Here is a 22,202-nt window from a genome sequence, read left to right as displayed (position 1 = left end):
GAGCTCCCTCCTCCCCGGGCGCCCGCCGAGCTCGGCTCTGCACGCCCCCCGACTCGCTCCCGCCCGCCCGAGTCACCTCTTCCGCGCCCCCGCCCCTCTCGAGCTCGCGCCCGTTCCACCCTCCCCTCCTCTGCCCGCCCTCCTCCCCTCCCCCTCCCCTCCCCCTCCGCTCCTGCCCTCCCTTCATTCCACAAGTGTTGCTTCGCTCGCTCTCCAGCGCACTTGGCGAGCTGGGGAGGCGACAGGGACCCGGCGGGCGAGTCCCGAGCCGCGGGCCGAGGGGAGGCGCGGGCGCACCGACTGTCCCCCGCTCCCCGGCCCCCGCCTCCCCCGTAGCCGGCCGGACCTGCCCCCTCCCCCGGCCCCCCGCGCCCCCCCGCCGCCCGGCCGGGCGCGCTCCTCCCCGGCCGGCCCCTGGGCGCGCGGCGCGCTGGAGGCGAACGCGGGCTGAGCCGCGCGCCGTGGCCGCGACCACCGAGCGCCCCGCGCCGCCCCCTGCATGTGCGGCCCGCGGCGGCTCGCAGCCCCCGGCAGCAGCCTCGGCAGCTTCGGCCGCGCCTCGAGAGGCGGCTGCAGCGGCTCCAGCGGCGGCCGAGCGGCCGAGCCCGGGCTGGGAGACACGATGCGCCGCGTCCTCCGGCTGCTCCTCGGCTGCTTCCTCACCGAGCTGTGCGCCCGCGTGTGCCGGGCGCAGGAGCGAGCGGGGCACGGGCAGCTGGCGCAGCTGGGCGGCGTGGTCGTGCTGGCGGGGGGCAACCGCTCCGGGGCCGCCTCCGGGGAGGCCGGCGAGGGCGCGGGGGTCTCGGACGCGCCCCCGACCCGGGCGCCCACGCCGGACTTCTGCCGCGGCTACTTCGATGTCATGGGCCAGTGGGACCCGCCGTTTAACTGCAGCTCGGGCGACTTTATCTTCTGCTGCGGGACTTGTGGCTTCCGGTTCTGCTGCACGTTTAAGAAGCGGCGACTGAACCAGAGCACCTGCACCAACTACGACACTCCGCTCTGGCTCAACACCGGCAAGCCCCCCGCGCGCAAGGACGACCCCCTGCACGACCCCACCAAGGACAAGACCAACCTGATCGTTTACATCATCTGCGGGGTGGTGGCCGTCATGGTGCTTGTGGGCATCTTCACCAAGCTGGGGCTGGAGAAAGCGCACCGGCCCCAAAGGGAGCACATGTCCAGGTGGGCTGCCTCCCCCCCCACCCCCCTCCGCCTCCCCTCCGGGCGCCGCTCTCCCAGCGCTTCCCTCCCCCCTCCGCCCCCATCGCCGCGTCTCCGCCGGGGGAGGTCTCCCGGGAAGCCAACTTCGTCGTGGAGCGCGGAGAGGGGGCGCTGGGCTGCGCACAGGTGTGGATTCGAGCGTGTGTGTGTGTGTGTGTGTGTGTGTGTGTGTGTGCGCGTGTGTGGTCTCTGCCCCCTTCACCCTCTCGCCGCCCCCTCCTTGCCTAGGATTGGAGTGGACCTGAGACAGCCCGGGAAGCCCGCGGCCCCGGAGTCCTGGGGTTTGGGGAGGGGTCCGCCGCTCGGATGCCAGATGCTGGGCTCTAGGTAAACAGGGCAGGCGAGCCCGAAAGGGAAGGGGGGCGTGTGTGAGCCCGCGCGCGCGTGTGTGAGGGAGGAGGGAGGAGGGAGGGAGGAGGGAGGAGGGAGGAGTGTGTGCCGCCTGCAACTCGTACCGCTCGCGAAAAAGAGGCGAGGGAGGTGGAAAGAGGGGAGGGCTAGAACAAAAGCCTCGCCTGGAGCGGCCGCCTCGCTCCCTCGGAGCTTCCAGGTCCTTGTAACTGGGACCTCGGTTGCCTCCCTCCGCCCAGACCCCTCGCTTCTTTCCCGGGTCTGCACCTCCCGCAGCGGGAGGAGGGGGGTGGGGTGGGGGTGGGGGGGCGCCGCCTCCGCTGCGCGCTGTGCCCCTAGCCCGCGGTTGGCGCGGACTCCAAGGGCGGGCGCCCCGCTCCCTCCCCACGCCGCCCCCCGACACCCTGATTCGTCAACTTTCCCGGTTGCCTTATTCATTATGCAAGTCCCAGCGCGAGCAAGTCGCAGCAGATGGGAGAAGGCATTTGGGGATTAATGGAGCTATTTGCCTTTTGCTTTTTTTTCCCCCTTAAAAAAAGTGTCTAAATTGATTTGCACAACCCAGTAACTTCGGAGGTGGAGGCTGCAGCCCCCAGACCCCGCAGGGTTGGGGCCAGGGTTAGGCGTGAGGTCTGGGGCCAACCGGGTTGAAGAGCGACAGGCGGTCTTCCAGCAGCTGGGTGGTTGGGCGCCCGCTGGATCTTCTTCCCGAGTGTGGACATCGGGGTCGCCTTGGGGCCCCCCTCCTCTCCCCGTCCCCTGCACACAGACACACGCCCTCCCCACACCTCCGGCGGGGGCCCTTGTGTGCGCGTGTGGATGCACGCGCTCCGTGCGCCTGCCTAAAAAATCTGAACAAAGAGACCCACCAAAAATAGGCGAAGGAACATTACCACCTCACTAGTAATTATTTTCTATTTATACGCAGAGTATCCGATGACTTTTTTTTTTTACCCCCCGTGGGGAGGGATTTGGGGGAAGAGGTGAAGAAGTTCCTCTTGGTTTGGGTCAGCGGGGAGGTGTAGATGGATGTTGGGGTCCTAAGCGCAAAGTAAGCTTCCAAGGTATACAGGAAACCCTGCCCCGCTAAAAGAGTCACATGCTGGCCCCACCCACCTCCTGCACCCCCCACGCCCCCAAGACGCCCTGTCGCCAGCCCCACCGGCGGGTGTTTCACGTCCCCGCAGTCCCCGCGGATCCCTGTAGCTTCCCCAGGTCTGTGACAAGGTGAGGGAGGAGTGCCCAGGCAGGACTGCAGCAGGCAGCGGGTGTCGCCTTGCGAGGGAGCGAGTCACCCAGGGACCAGGGATCGGAAGGCTGCCTTGCAGATTCAGCTTAATTCCTCTGCCCACTGAGCCTTTTTCTTGCAAACCAGCGCAGAAAGGAGCCCTCCTGGGTGTTGGGGTGGGGGTAGAGGAGGGTAGGAAGGGCCGGAGAAGGCAGGAGGGGAGGTGACAGCTAAGGGTGGGTGGCTCCCTTTGGACGTCTGTCAGGAGAAGGTGATGCTCCAGGCCCTCTTGGATCGGAGTGTCCCTGTGGAGACAGCACTCCACTGCAGACCTAAGGGCCCCAGAAGGGACTCAACTTCCTGTCCTGCCCCCTTGCAGCTCTGTCAGGAGAAAAAGAATCACCTAGGCTCTGCTGGTTGCAGCCACTTTCTTCAGCAGGTACCAGGAAAGGACTGCTTGGGGGTGAAATCTCCAGGTAGCCAGTCCTCTGGTAACAGAGCCTCCGCACTGGCTTCTCCTTGTACACATTTTGGGAGTTCCAGAATGCAGTGCAAGTGCATTCTCTTGAAGGGACAGAACAGTTGATTTCCACCCCCCCCCCCCCACTCCCCATGCCCAGCCTGGAGCCCGTCTCCCGGGTTGAGCTTACCACCCTGAGATCAAGACCTGAGGCTGAGATCAAGACTGGAGGCTCAACCCACTGAGCCACCCAGAAGCCCCAAGAATAGTTGACTTTTATGGGCAGTTTCCATGGTTTGGTTTTCAACCCTGACTGCTGTTTGGGATCGCCTGGAATGCTTAAAAAAAAAAAAAAATCATGTTGCTAGGGGCCCCACCCTAGACAATTTAGATCAGATTCTCTAGGGCTTCGTGAAGCCTCTGTACTTTTGTAAAGCTCTCTAGGCTTTCCAGCGTGTGGCCAATCACTATTAAGGAAAAGGAACTAACATTTGCCAGGCACCGTAGTAGGGGGTGTGTGTATGTAGACGTGTGGACATGCATGCGTGAGTGCATGTGTGTGTAAACATCCTCTCATGTAGTGCTCACAGCTATGAGACAGGTGCTGTTAATTCCCACTTACGTATGAGAAAATCGTGGCTCGGTTTGCATGGCTTGCCCAAGGTCACACAGAAAAACTTCAATCCCCGGCACCTGGTTTTCAACTGTGTTTTCAGTTTCAGGGCGCATTTGGGGGGGCGTTTCCTAAAATGCAAAACGCACATTCTTGTGTTGTGTTCAGAGAGATTCCAAATCCATAAGGTCTGGGATGAGCCCTTAGAAATCCGCATTTGACAGCCTCTCTGAATGGCCCCTAAAAAGTGGCCTACACATTAAGAAAGACTGTTCTGGAGTTTGGGACTATTTTACAGGGTTGGGGATGGATGAATTTGTCCAATGCCACCACGACTCTGGTATGTGCCTTCTGTTGTGTGTTGTCTGCACAGGTAGAGCTTTATGTGTATTTGTGGTGCTGGGGGCTGCCCCAAGGACCGTCCAAATGCATCTTGCAGTTGATGCAGGTAATCATCTCGAGCTCATTAGCTGTTGCCTGTAGGGGCTAAGAGGTGCTTGGATGGGGCGGGCACACCCAGCTTGGCCTCAGAGAGGCTCCAAGGTGGCTTCCAGGTGAAATTAATGTGCTGGCCGCAGCCTCTTAATTTATTTTGTCTTGGGCCGTGAGGGTTACTGAGATGAGAGGTTTGTTCTCATTTTATCTGACTCACAGATAAGTAGGACTTATCTTACTTACAAGTCTCGGAAGACTTACAGCCCCTTGCTGTCCGCATGTCACCAAGTGCTCCTGTGACCCGTGCACTTGTAGGATCCCAGAACAGGCCTCTGTGATGTGGGTTTTCCGGCTCAGAGTCCTGGGCATGTCACCTGCTTCCTTCTGGGCTTGATTGGGATTGAAATCAGGAGAGTCCGTGATTCCAGGAGCTGTGGGGCTCTGGCCCACGGTACTGTGAGAACTCCACAGATACTCGTTCACCAGACCCGGGAACATTCCATCCTGCCACGACGTAGTGGAAGAAGAGACTGCAGAGGGTGGCCAGTTATGGTCACCAAAGCATGCAGACATGTTTTCTTTGGTCTGCAATGTATTTCTCTATTCATGCATTCTGATTTTTTAAGTTTCTCTTTCTCTTTTTGACTGTGAAATATTTTAAATACACACACACACACACACACACACACACACACACACACAAAGCCCATGAAACAAAACCTTAAAAGAATAATAAAAATGAACTCCAGTATGGCCTTCAAGGTTTCTAAGCCCCGGCACTAGCAGCATTTGGGGCTGGCTCAGTCTTGGTGGGGGGCTTTCCTGGGCATTGCAGGGTGTTGGCCAGCATCCTTGGACTCTACCCACTAGATGCCAGTAGCACCCACCCCACAACCCAGCTGTGACAGTAAAACAAAAATAATAAATCCTCAGCCATAGCCACATGTCGTCAATGTGTAGAATCACCCGCAGTTGAGAACACTCATCTAGACTGAACAATTATTAGCATTTTGTCATATTTGCTTTATAGCTACTCTCTCCCCATATTTCTTTCTCCCTCCTCTTCCCCCCTCCCTCCCCTTTCCTTTGTTTTTTTGGCTGAAGCATTTGAAAAGAAGTTGCAGACATGACACTTCCTCCTGAGAACAAGGACACTCTCCCACACAACACAATTCCAAGTATCACACCCAAGAAAAAGGACGGAGATTCCATTATATCATCAAATAACCAATCATATCAAAATTTTCCCAGTCAGGCCAACAAATGTCTCCTAGAGTTTGGGTTTTCAAACTCAGATCCAGTTAAGACTCCCTGCATCTGGCTGTGAAATTTCTCTGGTCTCTCTTCTTTATCATGTTTTAAAATCAACTTAGAACCAGTTGCCAATATTTAGAAGTGGGGAGTTTTCACACAGACATCTAGATTTCTGACTTCTCTTGAGATATTGGGCAGGTCTGGCCACACTGGACCTGCATTTTCACATGGAAACTGTTGGCTGCCGTGCTGAGAGGTGACTTTCCTTTTCAGGAAGCTCACAGGTTCACCTCCATCTCCGCCCCCCAACCCAGTTCATTCAGTAAACTGCAGTCCTTGGAGATACCTTCAGGCTGACCTTAGTGGCACGGGCTCTGGTTGGATGGCCTGAGATTCAATCCAGCTCGACCACTGAATAGCTGTGTGACCTTGGGAAAGTTACTTCACCTCTCTGAGTTTTTAGATTCTTGTCTGTAAAATGACATAATGACGATGATCCTTATGGCATAGGCTTGTGGGACGTTTTGCTGAGCCTGGGCTTGGGAAACTCCTAGCCCAGAACTTCCTTATAACTCTTACTCTTATTATTCGAATTTTCTACCCCTCATCTGCTGAAAGGGTAAGTGCTGTAGTCTGGAACTCCGTGCCTGGCCCTTGCTCTGCTAACATCTTTTCAGCTATGTGACATGGGTCGAGTCTCCTGACTCCTTCTGACTTAACAAGAGGAGGTGGCAGGTTCAGAATAGAAGACCCATGTGGGGCCACAGGAAAAGCCTTGCAAACTGGTGGCCTAGGTGATGTTGAAGAATGCTCGTCGGGTTTGCTATCTTGCCGTAAGCTTGTGTGTGAATTCTCAATTTCAGGTCCTTCCTCAGTGAGGCAGGCCTCATGACAGTCTGCCTTTTGAGAGGCACAGATTGCTTTCCATGAGGATGAATAAGCCCCGGGGGAGAGGAGGAGTCAGACTTCAAACCCCAGACAGTCTGAGGCCAGAGCACAGGTCCTTGACCACTAGGCTGCACTGCCTTTGAGCGGACCTGTGCAGGACTTCTGTTTCTCAGATCACAAAGAAGTGCTTGATGCTCTGCAAATGGCCACACATGCAGTGGGGCCAGTTCAAGAAGCCACCATAAGATCAAGACCAGGAATGTTTTCTGCGTCTGCCCCTGGCAGGGCCAGCCCTCTTGGAGAAGGTATTGATGAGAAATGACCTCAGGGGCAGAAAAGCATGTTTGAAGCTCTGTACACTTGAAGCCAGTAGGGAGCACATGTCATTATTTTGCCCACCTTCAAACAGAATCAGAAATCCAAGGGGCAAATTACATAGCACAGTGTCCTGTGTGGTTTTCAAACATGCTTCAGAAGAGCTGGAGTCCCTTGCAAAGAAATAGCATCAAGTGATGAATGTCCCTCCTTCTTTTCCCTTTTCTTCTTCCAACTTCCCTGTTTTCTTGTACATCGGTGGTTATCCTATGGCTTTAACCAGATCCCCGAGTTGGAGAAGCCCTTGCATGCATATCTTGTTGGCCATGGAAAAGTCTCTATAAATTCTTTTTCCTTGCAGGATATGTTTGCTTCTCTTTGGGCATTGAGTCCTTGCATTTATTTATTTATTTTTTTTTGAGAGAGATGGAGGGAGGGAGGGAGGGAGGGAAGGGGCAGAAGGAGAGGGAGAGAGAGAATCTTAAGCAGAATCTCCATGCCCAGCGCAGAGTCTGACACAGTGGCCCCATCTCATGACCCTGAGATCATGACCTGAGCTGAAATGAAGAGTTGGATGCTCAATGGACTGAGCCACCCAGGCGCCCTTGAGTCCTTGCATTTTAGAAATCACCTCCATTGGGGTATAGTGTACATAATAAAAAGAAGTTTGAGTTTAGAGTTTAAGTGCAGTTTAATGAGCTTCGTCTATACCTGTGTGACCACCACTCTGAAAATTATCTCATGCCCATTGCCCTTGCATTCTTGAAAAATAAAAGATGCTTCTGATACAAGAGGAAATGCCCAGGAATCCTATTCAAGTGTTTAAATGTCAGAGCACAGTTCAGACCTTGGGACTCCTGGAAGCTTTGAAGCAAGGTGCTGGGACTCTGAGCTCTGTTTGGAAATGTTGGGGTCTTTTATTTGCTCACTGTAATTGGAAAGTAAGAGGATGCAGCATTCTCTCTTTGTTCCTCAAATATGCCAAGCTCATTGCTACCTTGGGGCTGTTGTGTTGGCTTGGCTCAAATTCTCCTCTGTCAGACCTCACATGCTGGCTCTCGCTATTCAGGCCTCAGCTCGAGTGTCCCTTTCTCTGAGAAGCTGTCCCTGACCACCCAGGCTCAGTGACCGCACCCCCCCCCCCGCCCCTCCAGCCCATCGCCTGATGTTAATAGCTTCATTTCACATTATAGCCTAAAATTAACTAATTTAGTGGTTTGCTAGTTTATTATCTGTCTCCTTGCCTACTGTCCACAGTAAGGAGTGTGGGGACACTAGAGTCTCTTCTGCCGTTGTATCCTCAGTGCCCAGAACAGTATCTGGCACAGAGGAGTACTGGCTTCTGACATCCTGGTTTACATAAGAAAGTATCTCCTCTTTTATTCATTCATTCTTTCACTTATTCATGTCATAGGTATTTATTGAGCAACTATGGCACCCCGGCACTATTTTGAGGGCTCTAAGAGAACAGTGAATAAGTACAAACAGAATTCCCACACTCATAGAGCCAACTGTCAAATGGCCCGAGACAAATAACATACAAGTACATCTAGAAAGAAGCTGACACTAAATTGAACTTTATAAAATTGCCAATATTCAGGCACTTAAAAAAATGGCAATTTTTCAACATAATTGCTCTGAACCAGGTTAATGAATATCAAGAAAAAGTAGTTTCTTCAATAAGGTACCTGTATTATTAGCTAGGGTTCTCCAGAGAAACAGAACCTATGTGAGATATAATAGAGGGAACTTCATTATGTGGACTTGCCATGAGCAAGTCTGAAATCTGCAGAGCAGATGTCTCAGTTTGCAGGCTATCAGGTAGGAAAATTCTTTTTCTTTACTCAGGGGAGGGTCAGCCTTTTGCTATAGTCAGGCCTTCACCTGATTGGATGAGGCCCACCCACATGTTGGAGAGCCATCTGCTTTCCTCAGTCTCTTGATGTAAATGCTCATGTCATCCAGAAGCACATTCTTAGACACATCCAGAACAGCTTTTGACCAAATATTGGGGCACCTTGTGGCCTAGTCAGGTTGACACTTAAAGTTGACCATCATAGTCCTCTTAGGATCTTGCTACTCAGAGTGTGACCTGTGGAGCAGCAGCATTTTCATTAGCTTGGGAGCTTGAGCAAAAGAACCTCAGGCTCTGCCTCTGAGTTACTGAAACAGAATCTGCATTTCAACAAGACCCCTAAGTAACATGAATGCACATTGTTTAAGAAGCACCCAAACCATGTGCCACAAATAGAGGCCAAATCCTTGGGAGTTTGGCTTACAGCGCATAGTTGGTTCTTTCCATTGCCTTATTAAGTTTTTTGGTTACGTGTTATAATGTGTTTTTTAGCATGTGCCCTCATGCATGCACATTTGTTTTTACTAGTAAATATGGGATCATACTAGCAAACAGCTATTAGGTACATTATAGGACATATATGAGAACAGAAATTTCAAACTGAGCTGAAGGTACAATAAATATTTTAAAATTAGTTGCTAAGCATGGTGACATCATGCGATCATTGGCTGACATCGCAAAGATTGAGGATGAAGCACATCATTAATAAACAGTCTATATTTTGAATATTTCTCGTGAGAGTTGTGATTCTTTTTGGCTGACTTTGCTTTGATCTGAATAGCCAATCATTGTTTTTAACCTTGTGACAAGCTAGTGGTTGAAGAGAAGGCGAGAGTCAACTCTATTGTGCTCTGGTGCTTGCTCTATCAGTGTTGTCTCCAGGCTGCGGTTTTCCTGTGGGGGATATTTATTTTATTTTATTTTATTTTATTTTATTTTATTTTATTTTATTTTATTTTATTTATTTTATTTATTTTATTTATTTTATTTTATTTATTTTATTTATTTTATTTTGTGGGGGATATTTTTAAGCCACGTGCCTGCTGAGTGATGCTTAGCCTACTTAAAAGGAGAAACTTTATCTTCATAGCCCCTTTCAGGGTGCACCTGGCTGCAGTACAGGTGATGCACCCCAGTGATGGTGCCAACTGCCAGTCACCCTCCTTGGTCTGAGTTTCCTAATTCTCACTGTCAGGCGTGGGCATTTCAAGTGAAGGCCCCAGCATCCCTACACACACACACACACACACACACACACACACACACACACTACATTGATTTCTTACTTTAATGACTAAAGATCACACGTGGAAGCTCTTGGATTTCCTTTCTTGATCCCGAATCATTTCATGAGGTCTCTGGAGGGAATGGATCATACCTTGTAGGCTGCTTTTTGGGTTTTGTTTTAAAGATTTTATCCATCTATTGAGAGAGGCAGAGACATAGGCAGAGGGAGAAGCAGGGTCCACACAGGGAGCCTGATGCGGGACTCGATCCCCAGACTCCGGGATCATGACCTGAGCCGAAGGCAGATGCTCAACCACTGAGCCTCCCAGGTGTCCTTATGGAGGTTTTTAAAAAGAACCCTCATTTCCACTGCATACTTGGGGAGGGGCTGCTTTGGGGGAAAAGCAGCATTGGCTTCTGGGCAGGACTTTTAAGAACTTTAGCACTCAGGAGAAGCCCAAGGGGTCTGCAGAAGGCAGTTGTTGACCATGTTTCTGGTAGCTGTCCTGGTAACTTTGCTAACCTCTTAAAAGCCTGAATATTTTGAAATTCTGGGGGGACTCCTTGGAGAAACTGATGAAAGCTATGGCTTCTTGCTCAAGAAAAATGTACAAACAAAATTTCTATTCAAATCCAGATCCTCTGAAGCTCAAGATGAGGAACCTGTTTAGAAGTTAAAAAAAGGCAAATTAGGTTTTAGAGGGCATCTGCCTTTCCCCCCAAATGCTCCTTTCCTGTTGTCCTATTGAGTTTCAAATTCTGCTTACATCACAGAACTGGGAAGGAGGCTGAACTCTGATTTCAGAGATACTCAGGTTTGTATCTTGGTCTCTGCACTGATAAGCACTTAACTTGAGCATTTTCTTCCCCCACATAAAATGGGTAGGCTAATCCTCACCTTGAATGCTCCCTTCCTGATTGGCCATCTTTCATATTCATTGGCCTTTTTTCTTGTACCTCAAATATTCTTATTCTTTCCTGCCTCAGGGCCTTTGCACTCGCTGCTCCCTCTGCCAGGAAGTTTCTTTCCATCATGTTTATGTGACCAACTCCTCACTGTTCAGGGCTCAATTCAAGTGTCATCTCAGGAAAACTTTTCCCGACCACCTTATCTTTGTCTCTCTCTGTGTCTATTTAGAGTTTTAAAAAAGTGTACAATTCAGTTATTTTTTGGCATATTCATGAAGTTGAGCAACTATCACCACTATCTGATTCCAGAACCTTTTCATTATTGAAAGTCCATATACGTTCAACAGCCACTCTCTAGTCATCCCTCTCTCCAGCCCCTGGCCACCACTCATCTACTTTCTATGGATTTGCCTATTCTGAACATTTCATATAAATAGAATCATATGCTCCATGGCCTTTCGGGCCTAGCTTCTTTATGGGAGTGTTAGTATTCCAGGTTCCATTCATGTTGTAGCATGTGTCAGTACTTGATGGCTTTTCATGGCCGAATCATATACTCCATCCCATAACATATATTTTGTTTATCCATTCATTAGTTCATGTGGGTGGTTTCCCACGTTTTGGCTGTTGGGAATAATGCCGTTATGCACTGGTGTCTCTTGATCATGTTCCTTTTATGTATTTAATTTTCACAGCCCTAGTTTATTTATTTAATATACGTATGTCTTATCCTGTCCCCTAGAATATAAGCTCCAGGAAGGCAGTGACCTTTTCCATCTTGCATCTTGCTGTATTCCCAGAGCCTTGAATAGTGCCTGGCACAGAGTAGGCAATAAAGATTTGTTCAGTGAACGAACGAATGAATGAATGGGAGCAGTTGCTATTCTCTTGTCTCTTGGAGGACTCAATCTTTTCCTGTAATTCACATGCGACCCTTGCTGTGTTCCCTGTATCTCACATCTGATACTTCTCACCAGCTGTGGTTCTTGGGCCATCGTCTCATTGCCCAGTGAGCAACCACTTCCCAAAGCTTGGGCCCTCTGTGACCTGAACAAAGTCCCAGACTTGAATGTGCAGCAGAAAAATCAGGTGGCTGCATCCTGCCCCTGGAGTTTCTGAGTCAGTAGGTCTGAGTGAATCTGAAAATTTGTATTTTAACACGTTTTCAGGGGATGCTATTGCCACTGGTTGGTGGACTGCTATTTGAGAGTTGGTGCTACAGGGGGGTAAATTTCAGCAAGCAAGCCGGGCCTCTTATAGTCATTGGTGGTATGTGGGGGCCTCACTCAAATGCTCACCTTGCTTCTCTGTCTCCCTTGATGTGGACTCAGAGGGTTCTGGTTTGTTCAGAGCACCTGGATGTATCTAAACGTGTGGCAGTATGCTGGAGAAACTCTCCCTGGTCCAAGAGGAGGAGTGGACCAGGATGCTTATTGCTGTGTTGTGCACAGAGGCAGGGAGGTGTGCTGATCATCTAGGTGCCCATAATCAGGGAAATGGATAAGCAGGGCTGATATCCTGCAGCTTCTCACCATAAAACTGCTGGATGGAGGAGATTCACAGTTAGTGGTACGGCTAGCTCTCGTGTTGTGCAAAGAGAAAGAAACAGATTGAGGTTTACAGTAAAGACGCCCCTCAGGTCAAAGATACACACCTGTGCAATTATAGCTACAATAGTATATACTGTTCAAGGATAATCCTATTTAAACAGAGATGTGATGGAGCGTAGGTGAAGAGAAGTAAATGTGCTAGTGAGGTCTGACCTTAGGTGTGATACCTGGTTGACAGCTATCTCCGTTCTGATCGGTGTGCAAACATTGAGCTGCTTGACTCAGTTTTACATCTAATTGCGAAGGTCACTGTTCTGGTTGAATTGTCTATCACATCTCTGCCCCCACCACTACCCATTTAAAAAAATATTTTTTAGAGTTGTAACCTTGTGGTCTTTGGAATGTGACTTTGTCTAGAAATCGGATTGTTGCAGATGTAATGATTTAAGACGAGGTATCCTAGAGTAGGGTAGGCCCCCTAACCCAGTATGACTGCTGTCCTTAAGGGCAGATTTTCACAGGAAGACAGTGACTCCAGGAGACACACTAGGTGGTGATGGACAAGATTTCCAGCAACCTGCAGAAGCCAGGAAGAGGCAAGGGAGGAGTCGCTGTAGGTCCCCAAAGGGGTGCAGCCCTGCCGACAACTTAATTTTGGATTTCTGGCCTCTAGAACTGTGAGACCATAATTTCTGTGGTTTGAACCCACCTGGTTTGTGGTGCTTTGTTACAGCAGTCTGGGAACTAATACAGTCACTTAACACCTCTCCACTTGCTCTCTTATCTGTCAAATAATACTAAGAAGATGATCAATCTTTGGGTGAGCGTCAAGGAGATTAAACATGATGATAAATGGGAAGAGCCCAAAACACAGTTGGTGACTCAGATAGAGCTTTCCCTCCATCCCAGCTACTGATTAAGAAGGGTACTTACTTACAACATGGGGTGTGGATGGCTCACACCAAATCCTCCCTAGCTGTAGGAAACCCCATGCACACAGTATGCAGAGTTATGAATACAGACTCTGGTTCAAAGCCCTATACAAGTGGTTGTGTGACCTTCAGCAGGTTAATTCACCTCTCTGAGCCTTTGCTCATCCACAAAGAAGGAGTAATAAACCTCATAAGGTGCTCATATGCTACTTAGTTGAATTAAGGCACATAACGTGATTAGCAAGGTGGCGGGCTTATGGTAAGTACTCTATAAATGTTATTTGTTACTAATAGTGGGTCATTGCTGTACATGACTTGTGGTATCTAGCATTAGCTATGAAGGGGGACTAAGTGTCTGTGGGGTGCAGACACTTTACATATATTCTTCATTTAATCCTGTCAACAACTCTGTGAGGTGGGTGATCCCACTCTTACGCAGCTATTGTGAGGAGCATGTGGACTGTTTTGCATGAAGTCCTTATGTAACCTCTAATTGCAGTGATCTTTTTTACTTCCTTATGTCTTTTTCTCCCTCCCACCCCTAGCTAGAATGGCAGCTCCATGGAGTAAGGGGCCTCATCTTCATAAACACAGTGCTCAGAGCACAGCAGGTGCCAATCATTGTGTTTGGAATGAACAGATTTAAATTCTTTCTCCTTTCAGGGCCCTTGCAGATGTCATGAGGCCACAGGGCCACTGCAACACTGACCACATGGAGAGGGACCTCAACATTGTGGTTCATGTCCAGCATTATGAAAACATGGATACCAGAACCCCCATAAATAATCTTCGTAAGTATAGTCGTGCGGTCCATTTCCAGCCCCTCTTGGTGACCTGTGCGGTGGTCATGTGTCTAGATTTCATGGTCTGTTTGGGTTCATTAAGACTTTTCTGTTTGTTGACTAGTTAAAAGTTTTAGTTCATCTCTCTGGGATGAAGCTGTGTTTGGCATCATCAGCTTTCACTTGGTTTGTTTCTCTGTTAAAGAGTGATCCACTTAGTTGGTTTCTTATGGTGGGTTCTTCTGTTAACTAATGGCCCTCTTGGATGGTTCATCTTGGTGGTTCACCCACCTTGTTAACCACTGGGCTACTTGGTTGATTCGTCTTAGATAGTTAATCTGTTATCCAATAACCTATTGTATTGATTCATCTTGATTGGGAAATTGGTTAACCAATGGTCCATTTGCTTATTTGTCTCCTTCTTGAGGTAGACCAGTTGTGACCATTAGGTTCCCCGCTGTTTTCAATGAACAGATAGTAGTTCAGAAGAATTCGATCTCTTTTTCATAGAGTTTTGCAAAAATAAATCACAAACTACCCTATGTGTATGTGTATGCACGTGCACATGCACATGTGTGTTTGTGTGTGGGGTGTTCCGTTGTGGTTCTGTTGGTTTGGGGTGTGTATATGTGATTCAACAGTAGCAAATACTCTCCATTTTTCTGCCAGGAAGGAAAAAATGCTACATTTGCTATTATATTTCAATAGGTATTCTTTAGTGGACAGAGCATACTTGGGGATCTTGGTATATTCCCTCAATTTTTCTTTTCTTTCAAAGGTTATATACAATATACCTTATGGAGCTGATGCACTGGCTAATGGGAAGGGGGGGAAGCCAGATTGTTTAGTTTTTTGACAATAGTGTGCTACCGTGTTTATTCCTAGCAATTATGTTTTCAAGTTAACCCCCCATTAAAGTAATGTGGAGGGCTTGGTTTAAAACAACAAAAGCCAGACAATTTAAAAGATGCATTTAGTTGTGGCTGGAGGTTCTTAAAAACATTGCACATTTTATAGTCTGTGTTGCCTTTGCTGAAGCTCCACGAGGAGAGTTGCACTGGTGTTTTATTTGCTGAATCATCATTTTGGACTGTTTGGCTACAAATTTTTATGCTGGATGAGTAGAGGAATAAATCTGTGGTATTTGACATAGGTGATGCAAATTATCTGATCATGCATGGTGATGATTTTTCATAGCCTTGGAAAAAATGTGGCAGTATATTTGTAAAGTCAATGTTTACACAGTTTGAAAATGGGCTACCAAACAGAATGTCTTAGGTGTCATTGTATTAAATAATTCAACCTTATTTATTTATGTGCCAGGTCGTAGAGTGGCATGAGAAATAGCCACATTTTAGAGCAAAATACATCAGCAATTGGAAGTTTTATGACCAAATCTCACAACCCTGAAAGATACGGTAAATTGCACCAACTTTGACATGGCAATTGCTGAGCCCAGTTCTGGCTTTCATGGAAATGAGCACATTCTCTTTCAGATGTCACTGGGAAATAAGTTGAACCTAGATGTATGTGGGTTCCAGCCATTGCATGTGAGTGAATATGATCATGGAGGAGACAAAGTTGAAATGGTGTTGAGTCCCTGGCTCTACAAGGTGATTTGTTAACAAGTTTCTCGTGAAGTTTCCATCTTTAGGATGATGTTTGAATCAGCACTAACGTGGAATAACAAACTCTTTGAAGTCACCCACGTTTCATCATTGTGTCAGGCAAAAGGGCAAGGAACATTAATGAATCTTGTTTCAATACGGGACTTTTGTTTAAAGTTGTACTGAAAACAAATTACTGCTCAGAGATGGGTGTCCAGGCACTAATTCAGAAGGCTCCTGTGAGGGACTAACTGGGTTTATTTATGATTCTTGCTTTTAGTTTGTATCTGAATTTCTCAGTAATCTGTGATATTTATACTAATTAAAAAATGTGTCTTGTAATATTCTGGGAAGAAGTAGACCGGAGCATTCCTGGTAGACTACAGGAGAGAATTCCAGGTGCATGCAAACATTGCATTCTTGCATGAATATGATGTTAATTTTATATATTGCTGCTGGGTTGATCTAGTCCATATCTCCTAGAATTCTTGTAACATCTGGAAAATAAAAAGCATACAGCTCTTCTACAGATTTATATTAATTGGTTCAATTTCTATAACTTGTTCAGTACCTGGTAGTTATGATAGGCTTCCTTGTAATGATTTTGTCTTTTTTTTATTGATTCACAAGAGCTATTTATATATTATAGACACAGGGAAAATCTACATATTCAAGAGAAGGAATGTTTCGGGAGTTCACTGAGACGATAGGCCTTGATAATTGGTATTTATCAGTTATCAGGGGTTCAAGAAACCATGCAGGTGCCCATTTTGACCCATAGAGAACTAGGAGAGAAAGAATCCAGTCCAACTAAGAAGTTAGATCAGCTCTTGGTGCCAGAATTAGAATGCACCTATTGAATATAAAACCTTTTTCCTGAGCATTCTAGGTGCTATGAAGATTTACAATAAGAAAAAAATGGAAAGAATGACGTATCCATTTGTGATATACCCATCATGCCATTGTTGGGGCATTCTTCACTAAACATTCAAGTGACCAGATTTGACCAGAATTCAATACCTAGAACTTGAATGTCATTTCTTTTGTCTCTATCCAGTAACCCACTCGACATAGTTTTAGGAGAATATTCCTCTCCATCTGTTTCTCTTTCTTCATCTTAATACTCGTGCTAGAGCCCTTTCTGGCCTTCCATTATACTTTGGTCAAATGCTAAGAGAATAAAAAGTCATCTAGAAGGAAGGGAGTGGGGAAGGACTAGGGTAAAGGCAAATGGAGGCGACAGAAAGCTTCAGTGTGGGGGAAATTTTTGCCAGTTTTCCTTTATAAATTTCCTAGGGTTGATTTTTTCCTGTGATATGCAAGACTTGCCTTTTTATCTGAAGACGGATTTTTCTTCAGCTGGAGCTGTTCATGTTCTTTCCAGGCATTCAGTGATATTGCCTAAAAATATTTAGTCTGATAATCAAAAGGGCCTCGACCTCTTTGATGAACAGGATGTAGATTCAGATGAGATAGTGATTTTTCGCAAATGCTCCGCGGCTTCTGTGTAATTATAGTTTGCTTTTGAAGGCACATTTTGTCCTCAAGTGCTATGAACGTGCTTCTGTCTCCCCCACCCAAGCCTCACAGCCTGCCAGTGACACTCCCCATCCTTTCTGGGAGTGCAGGGTAAATATAGGCTCCCTTTCGTCTTAAGGATGGGAGATGGGAGTGAGTGCCGTAGATACAAGGAGAGAGCCCGGATCAACGTCTCTCAGCTTGTCTGTGTTAACAGCACTTTTTTTTTTTTTTAATACAGTTTTAGTTTGGGAATAATTTTATATTTACTGAGAGGTTGCAAAGATAACACCCAGAGTTCCGTATACTCTTCACCCACTTTTCCTGAATGTGAACATCATACACTGATGTGGTTCACCTGTCACAACTAAGAAATCAACATTAGTACATTATTTTTTAGCTAAACTGTTGATAATGTTTGGATTTCACTATGTTTCTTCACTCGGGTCCCTTTTCTGTTCCAGGATGCACTCCAGGAAGCTACATTGTATTTAGTACTGCAAACTTGATAGTAGAATTTTGGTTGGCAGTATTGTTTAATGATGTGGTAAAGACTGAAAACAATCCTAAATAAGTCAGTAGCAATTACAAAGCCTTTATTGCCATGGTATAAAAAGTGTCTCCCAGTGGCTATAAAAACAGCCACATAAAGTTATTCACCTGGTCACTGTTGGAATAGAACCCATTGTTATACTGACTGCGCTCTCACATGGACTCCTGGGATAGAGTACCCTCCTGTTCCACGCAAACATGCAACCCCTCTTTGGAATTGGGTTGACGTTACTCTATTTATTTAGCAGCATAATCTGAGCAGGTGGGATCTCACCCCGAACTGAGGAGAAGTACTGACTTGATGTTTCAGGACACAGAATCCATCAGAAAGATCAGGCTCCCGTTCCAGCCTCAGCCCACTCCCTACTGCCCCAGGACCATTCCCAAGTGGGCTTACAAGGAACCAGATGAAAGATGCCGTGCAGCTCTTGTCTAGGGCCAAATGGATTTCCATTCATTTATTCATATTTACCAAGGCACCTGGATGTCATATACTTGACTTTTGGAGGCACTGGGAGGGATATTCCCAAATATCTTTTCAAAATTGGGGGAACTTCCTAATCAGGGCAGGTACATAAGAATAAAACCTATGTAAGGTAGTTAAATATTAACAATTACTTATATAGACAGCATTCTAAACCCCAAACACATTGAATCTTCAAAACCTTATTAGGTTGGTACTGTTATTTTCACCTCATAAAGGTGGGGAAACTGAGTCTCAGGTTAAATGGCTTTTCCAAAGCTCATACAGCTATTCAGTGGTGGCACTGGGGATTTAAACAGGGCTGGTCAGACCCCAAGGTCTGTGTTTTAATCACTACACTGTAAGACCTCTCCTTCTGGTACAGGTGTTTGCAGAATGGGGAAGTCTTCCCCCGCTAGGAGTTGAAGTTGATAAAGGATATGCTAGGTGAACCCAAAGATCGATTGAAACTGTAGGAAAGAGAGCTCTTTCCAAAACACACTCCATCATACATCTTGTGGAGTCCTTCCTTAGGAGGCATAATAACTAAAGTTTTATTGAGCACTTGCTATGTGCCATGTATTGTGTTAAAGCTTTGGATGCCTCAGCTCATTTCACACTGGAAACAACCTTCAAACAGCCCAGCTCAAATCCCTGCCTCAGGATCTTTGTACTTGCTGTGCTTCCTACCTACAGAACCCTGCTCACAGGCCTCTACCCTTTGACATCTTACCCCCAAAGTCACCGCATGGGAGATGACTTCCTAGTCTTCCTCTTGTTCCCAAGTCACCTACTGTTCTCCATTTCTCCCATTATTTTCTTCATAACTTCTGTTCCCTCTGATATTATCTTCCTCATTATTTATGTCTACAATGTAAACTTTGTGAGAGCAAATATTTTGTATTGTTATAGCGGCATCGCATATTATGGCTCACGGCAGCAGCCCCATACATTTCTGTCCAGCAAATGAAAAAGCCCGTGGAAGGGGTATTATTATTCCTGTTTTGTGAAGGAGAAAACTGAGATTCATGGAACCTGAGAAACTCACCTGACATGATAACTGAGATTTACTTTAGAAATCACCAGGAAGATATAAAATTGTAGGGGATGGCAGAGGAAACAGAAGTAGAAAATATTATTGTGGCCAAGTACATGGGGGTTCATTCTGTCTTTGTGTATATTTGAAAATATCCACCATAAAATTAAAAATCAAAGATCTTGTCCACGGTGTCCTAGTTAATAGAAGCAATAGGATTCATACCCAGGTCCATCTGATTACATAGCCTGAGTTTTATTAGATACACATGAGGGTATCTTCTGGTGAATATCCAGGGTCAGAAAGAGTAGGAATCAGGGTACTTTTGGGACTTCAGTAGGTAGTGTGAGTAATAAAGCATCACTGTCTTTTGCCTTTTTATGCACTTAATCACTGTGTCTTTTAGTTCATATTAATCAGGGAGAAAAAATGTAGTTTCTGACCAGCCAGTGGCCTGGCTTCTCCTGGATCAACTGTCTGTCTCTGGTTCAATCAGTTGGATGGGGTGGAGAGTGTCTTAGCCCCTCTCATGGCTATGATGGGGCAAGTTCTTGAAGAAGGTCATACTTGAGAAGTGGGGTAGGGATTGGCATTTGGAGCTTTGTTAGGGTGGGGGCAGGGATTGTGTTTATTCACCCCTGTATCTCCAACGAAATGACACAGTGCTCAATGGATGTTTGTTGAATGAACAAACACACACATGGATGGATGAATCTCAAGTTCCATAAGAGGCCCAGTGGAACCTGTTATCAAGGACCGTTGGGATTTTGAGTTTTGAGGGAACTTGGGTAATTAACTCATGTGAAGCTTTCACTTTTTTCAACCAAGCCACAGCTACCAACACTCATGTTTCTGAAACGAAAACTTTCTTTTCCACAGTCAGGCAGGCTAAAACTGCCCTATCTGAAGATCTATGATTATTATGGTTTTGGTACATGGGTCAGTAAATTATAGAGTTAATCAAAGTTAGGGGTTGGATCTATGACTGGATTAGTTACAAATGTTTGTAACTAAAGATAAATACAATGGCTTGAGTCAATTTTGTGTGGTTTTAGATCAAGAGTTCTGTGTTAGATGAGTCTCTGACATGTGTATCATGGCCACTAAACATGTCCAATATGAATTTGTGGTAGTACAATGAGGGAGTGGGGGATATATGCTTAGCAGAGAGTCATACCTGAACTGGGTATCTGCTCTGTCACCTATAACTATGTAATCTTGGAAAAATTAAATTAATTTTTTGAACCTCAGTTTCCCACACTATAAAAGGAGTAAAATACAAGATTGTTGAGAGGATTAAATGCACTACCACATATAATGAACTTAGCATAATGGCCGGTAACATATAAATGTTGGTTGTTATGATGATTATTAGTGGAATGAGTGATCATTAGTGTTAATGTGGTCCATTAAAGAGGGGACGATGATACACACCAGCACAAATTTATTGTATAGTTGATATTTCAAAGTGAAAATGTTTTCATTCTGTGTGTCAGTTGATAACACAATCTGTGTGTGTGTGTGTGTGTGTTTGTTACTACTAATGTTTTTGATGCAAATGAGAACTGAAGAATCTGTCAATTTCTTCCCAAGGAAATAGCTCTGATGGAGCAGCTGTCCCATTCTTAGACATTTGTTCCTGTGTTATGTTTTTCTTCAATTCCCGTTGAAACACATGAGCTTTTGTTCTGTTAGGAATATTGATTTTAATATTTTATTTACAGTGGTGGACCAGGCCCATAAGAATTTGTATGGTCTCAAACATGTCTTGTATTTCCACCCAGAAAATGAGATTATGTATGCATGAGGGTGTGTGTGAGAGGGTTTGTCTGTGTGTGTGTGTGTGTGTGTGTGTGTGTGTGTAAGCAACAGAAAAACAGAGCCGTTAAAAGAAAAAAAAAAAAAACCTTACCATTTTCTGTATTCCACCTCCTGGGCTGTTTTCAGAAATTGCTACTAATGCTGGCCACATGGTATTGCCTAATTAGATTTGCATTGCTTTTCCAAAGTGCTTCAAACCAGCTGTAGGACTATTTGTAAAGAAAGCCTAGGTGCCCATCACAGTGTCTGGTTTAGTTTAAAAGATGCCAAGTTCTGTTCCTTCCACACTAGGGAAAGCCTATTTTTGGACACAGTTTCTTTGGGAGAGCATTTCTAGTTATATATTGGGATTAAATGATGCAACATGCCTACTGTGTTTTTGACACTTAGTGTGGATATAAAAGGAGTAAAAGATAAAACAGAATGTTTGTTCTGCACCTGCCACACGCATGCATTTTGCTTCTCACAACAACCACATGAAATAATTGAAATAGGTATTGCACCCACATGTTATAGATAAGAAGACTATGGCTCAGAGAGTTTAAGTAACCTGCTCAAAGCACAGACTTATTCAGTAAGGAGTTCAGATCCTATACGTAGGTTCAAACATGAACCCATCTCTGTCTGGCTTTAAGCTTTGTACTCATGAACTTTCTTGTGCCTTTCCTGGAGACCTACGCTGGATGATGCTCCAGTTATGTCTCTTCTTCTCCTTCTTCTCCTCATTTATTGGTTTCTGCTAAGAATGACTGTATTAGATTATGCTTATCTTTGAAAATGGACCAGTTGAGATAAAGTCACTATTTCTGTCTTGGAGGACTCAGATTTTAGCCAATTTGTCTGATTTCTTGTCATTAATATTTCCATTGAGTCAATCAATATTTAAATGATACTTACTAAAATCCTGCTATGAACAAGACAGTATATGAGGACTTGGAGATATGAGGATGAATGAGACAAGAATAGGAACTATCCTCTTAGAGTTTATGGGACAGTGGAATAAATAGATAATAGAAGAGGGAATAGATTAGGACACTTTTTATGAGAAATTGTTATTTTGTTCTGAGAGGGAAATACGCCCTAACAACTTCCAAGAGTCACAGTGAAAGAAAGCAGAAAAATGGCATGTGCTAATTTTCCTTGCCTTTAATCAAGGGGAGATCTATCAGTCTTAGAGTATAG

General features: G+C 46.1%; 1 protein-coding gene across 2 annotated transcripts in view; it reads left to right on the top strand.

Annotated features, from left to right (window-relative positions):
• Positions 1–579: 579 nt before the first annotated feature.
• Positions 580–22,202, top strand: part of SHISA9 (shisa family member 9) — a 277,053-nt gene continuing 255,430 nt past the window's right edge. The window contains exons 1-2 of one of the 2 annotated variants that reach the window (XM_041747093.1): positions 580–1,185; positions 13,905–14,032. In XM_041747093.1, coding sequence (XP_041603027.1) covers positions 623–1,185; positions 13,905–14,032 — 691 coding nt within the window. In that variant the 5' untranslated portion in view covers positions 580–622. The remainder of the gene's footprint in view (positions 1,186–13,904; positions 14,033–22,202) is intronic. The other variant, XM_041747095.1, reaches the window with a different exon arrangement.

This window comes from Vulpes lagopus, chromosome 3 (assembly GCF_018345385.1).
Source record: "Vulpes lagopus strain Blue_001 chromosome 3, ASM1834538v1, whole genome shotgun sequence".
Lineage (NCBI taxonomy): Eukaryota > Metazoa > Chordata > Mammalia > Carnivora > Canidae > Vulpes > Vulpes lagopus.
The sequence above is the reverse complement of the archived record's forward strand: the minus strand, read 5'-3'. Positions and strand labels throughout refer to the sequence as shown.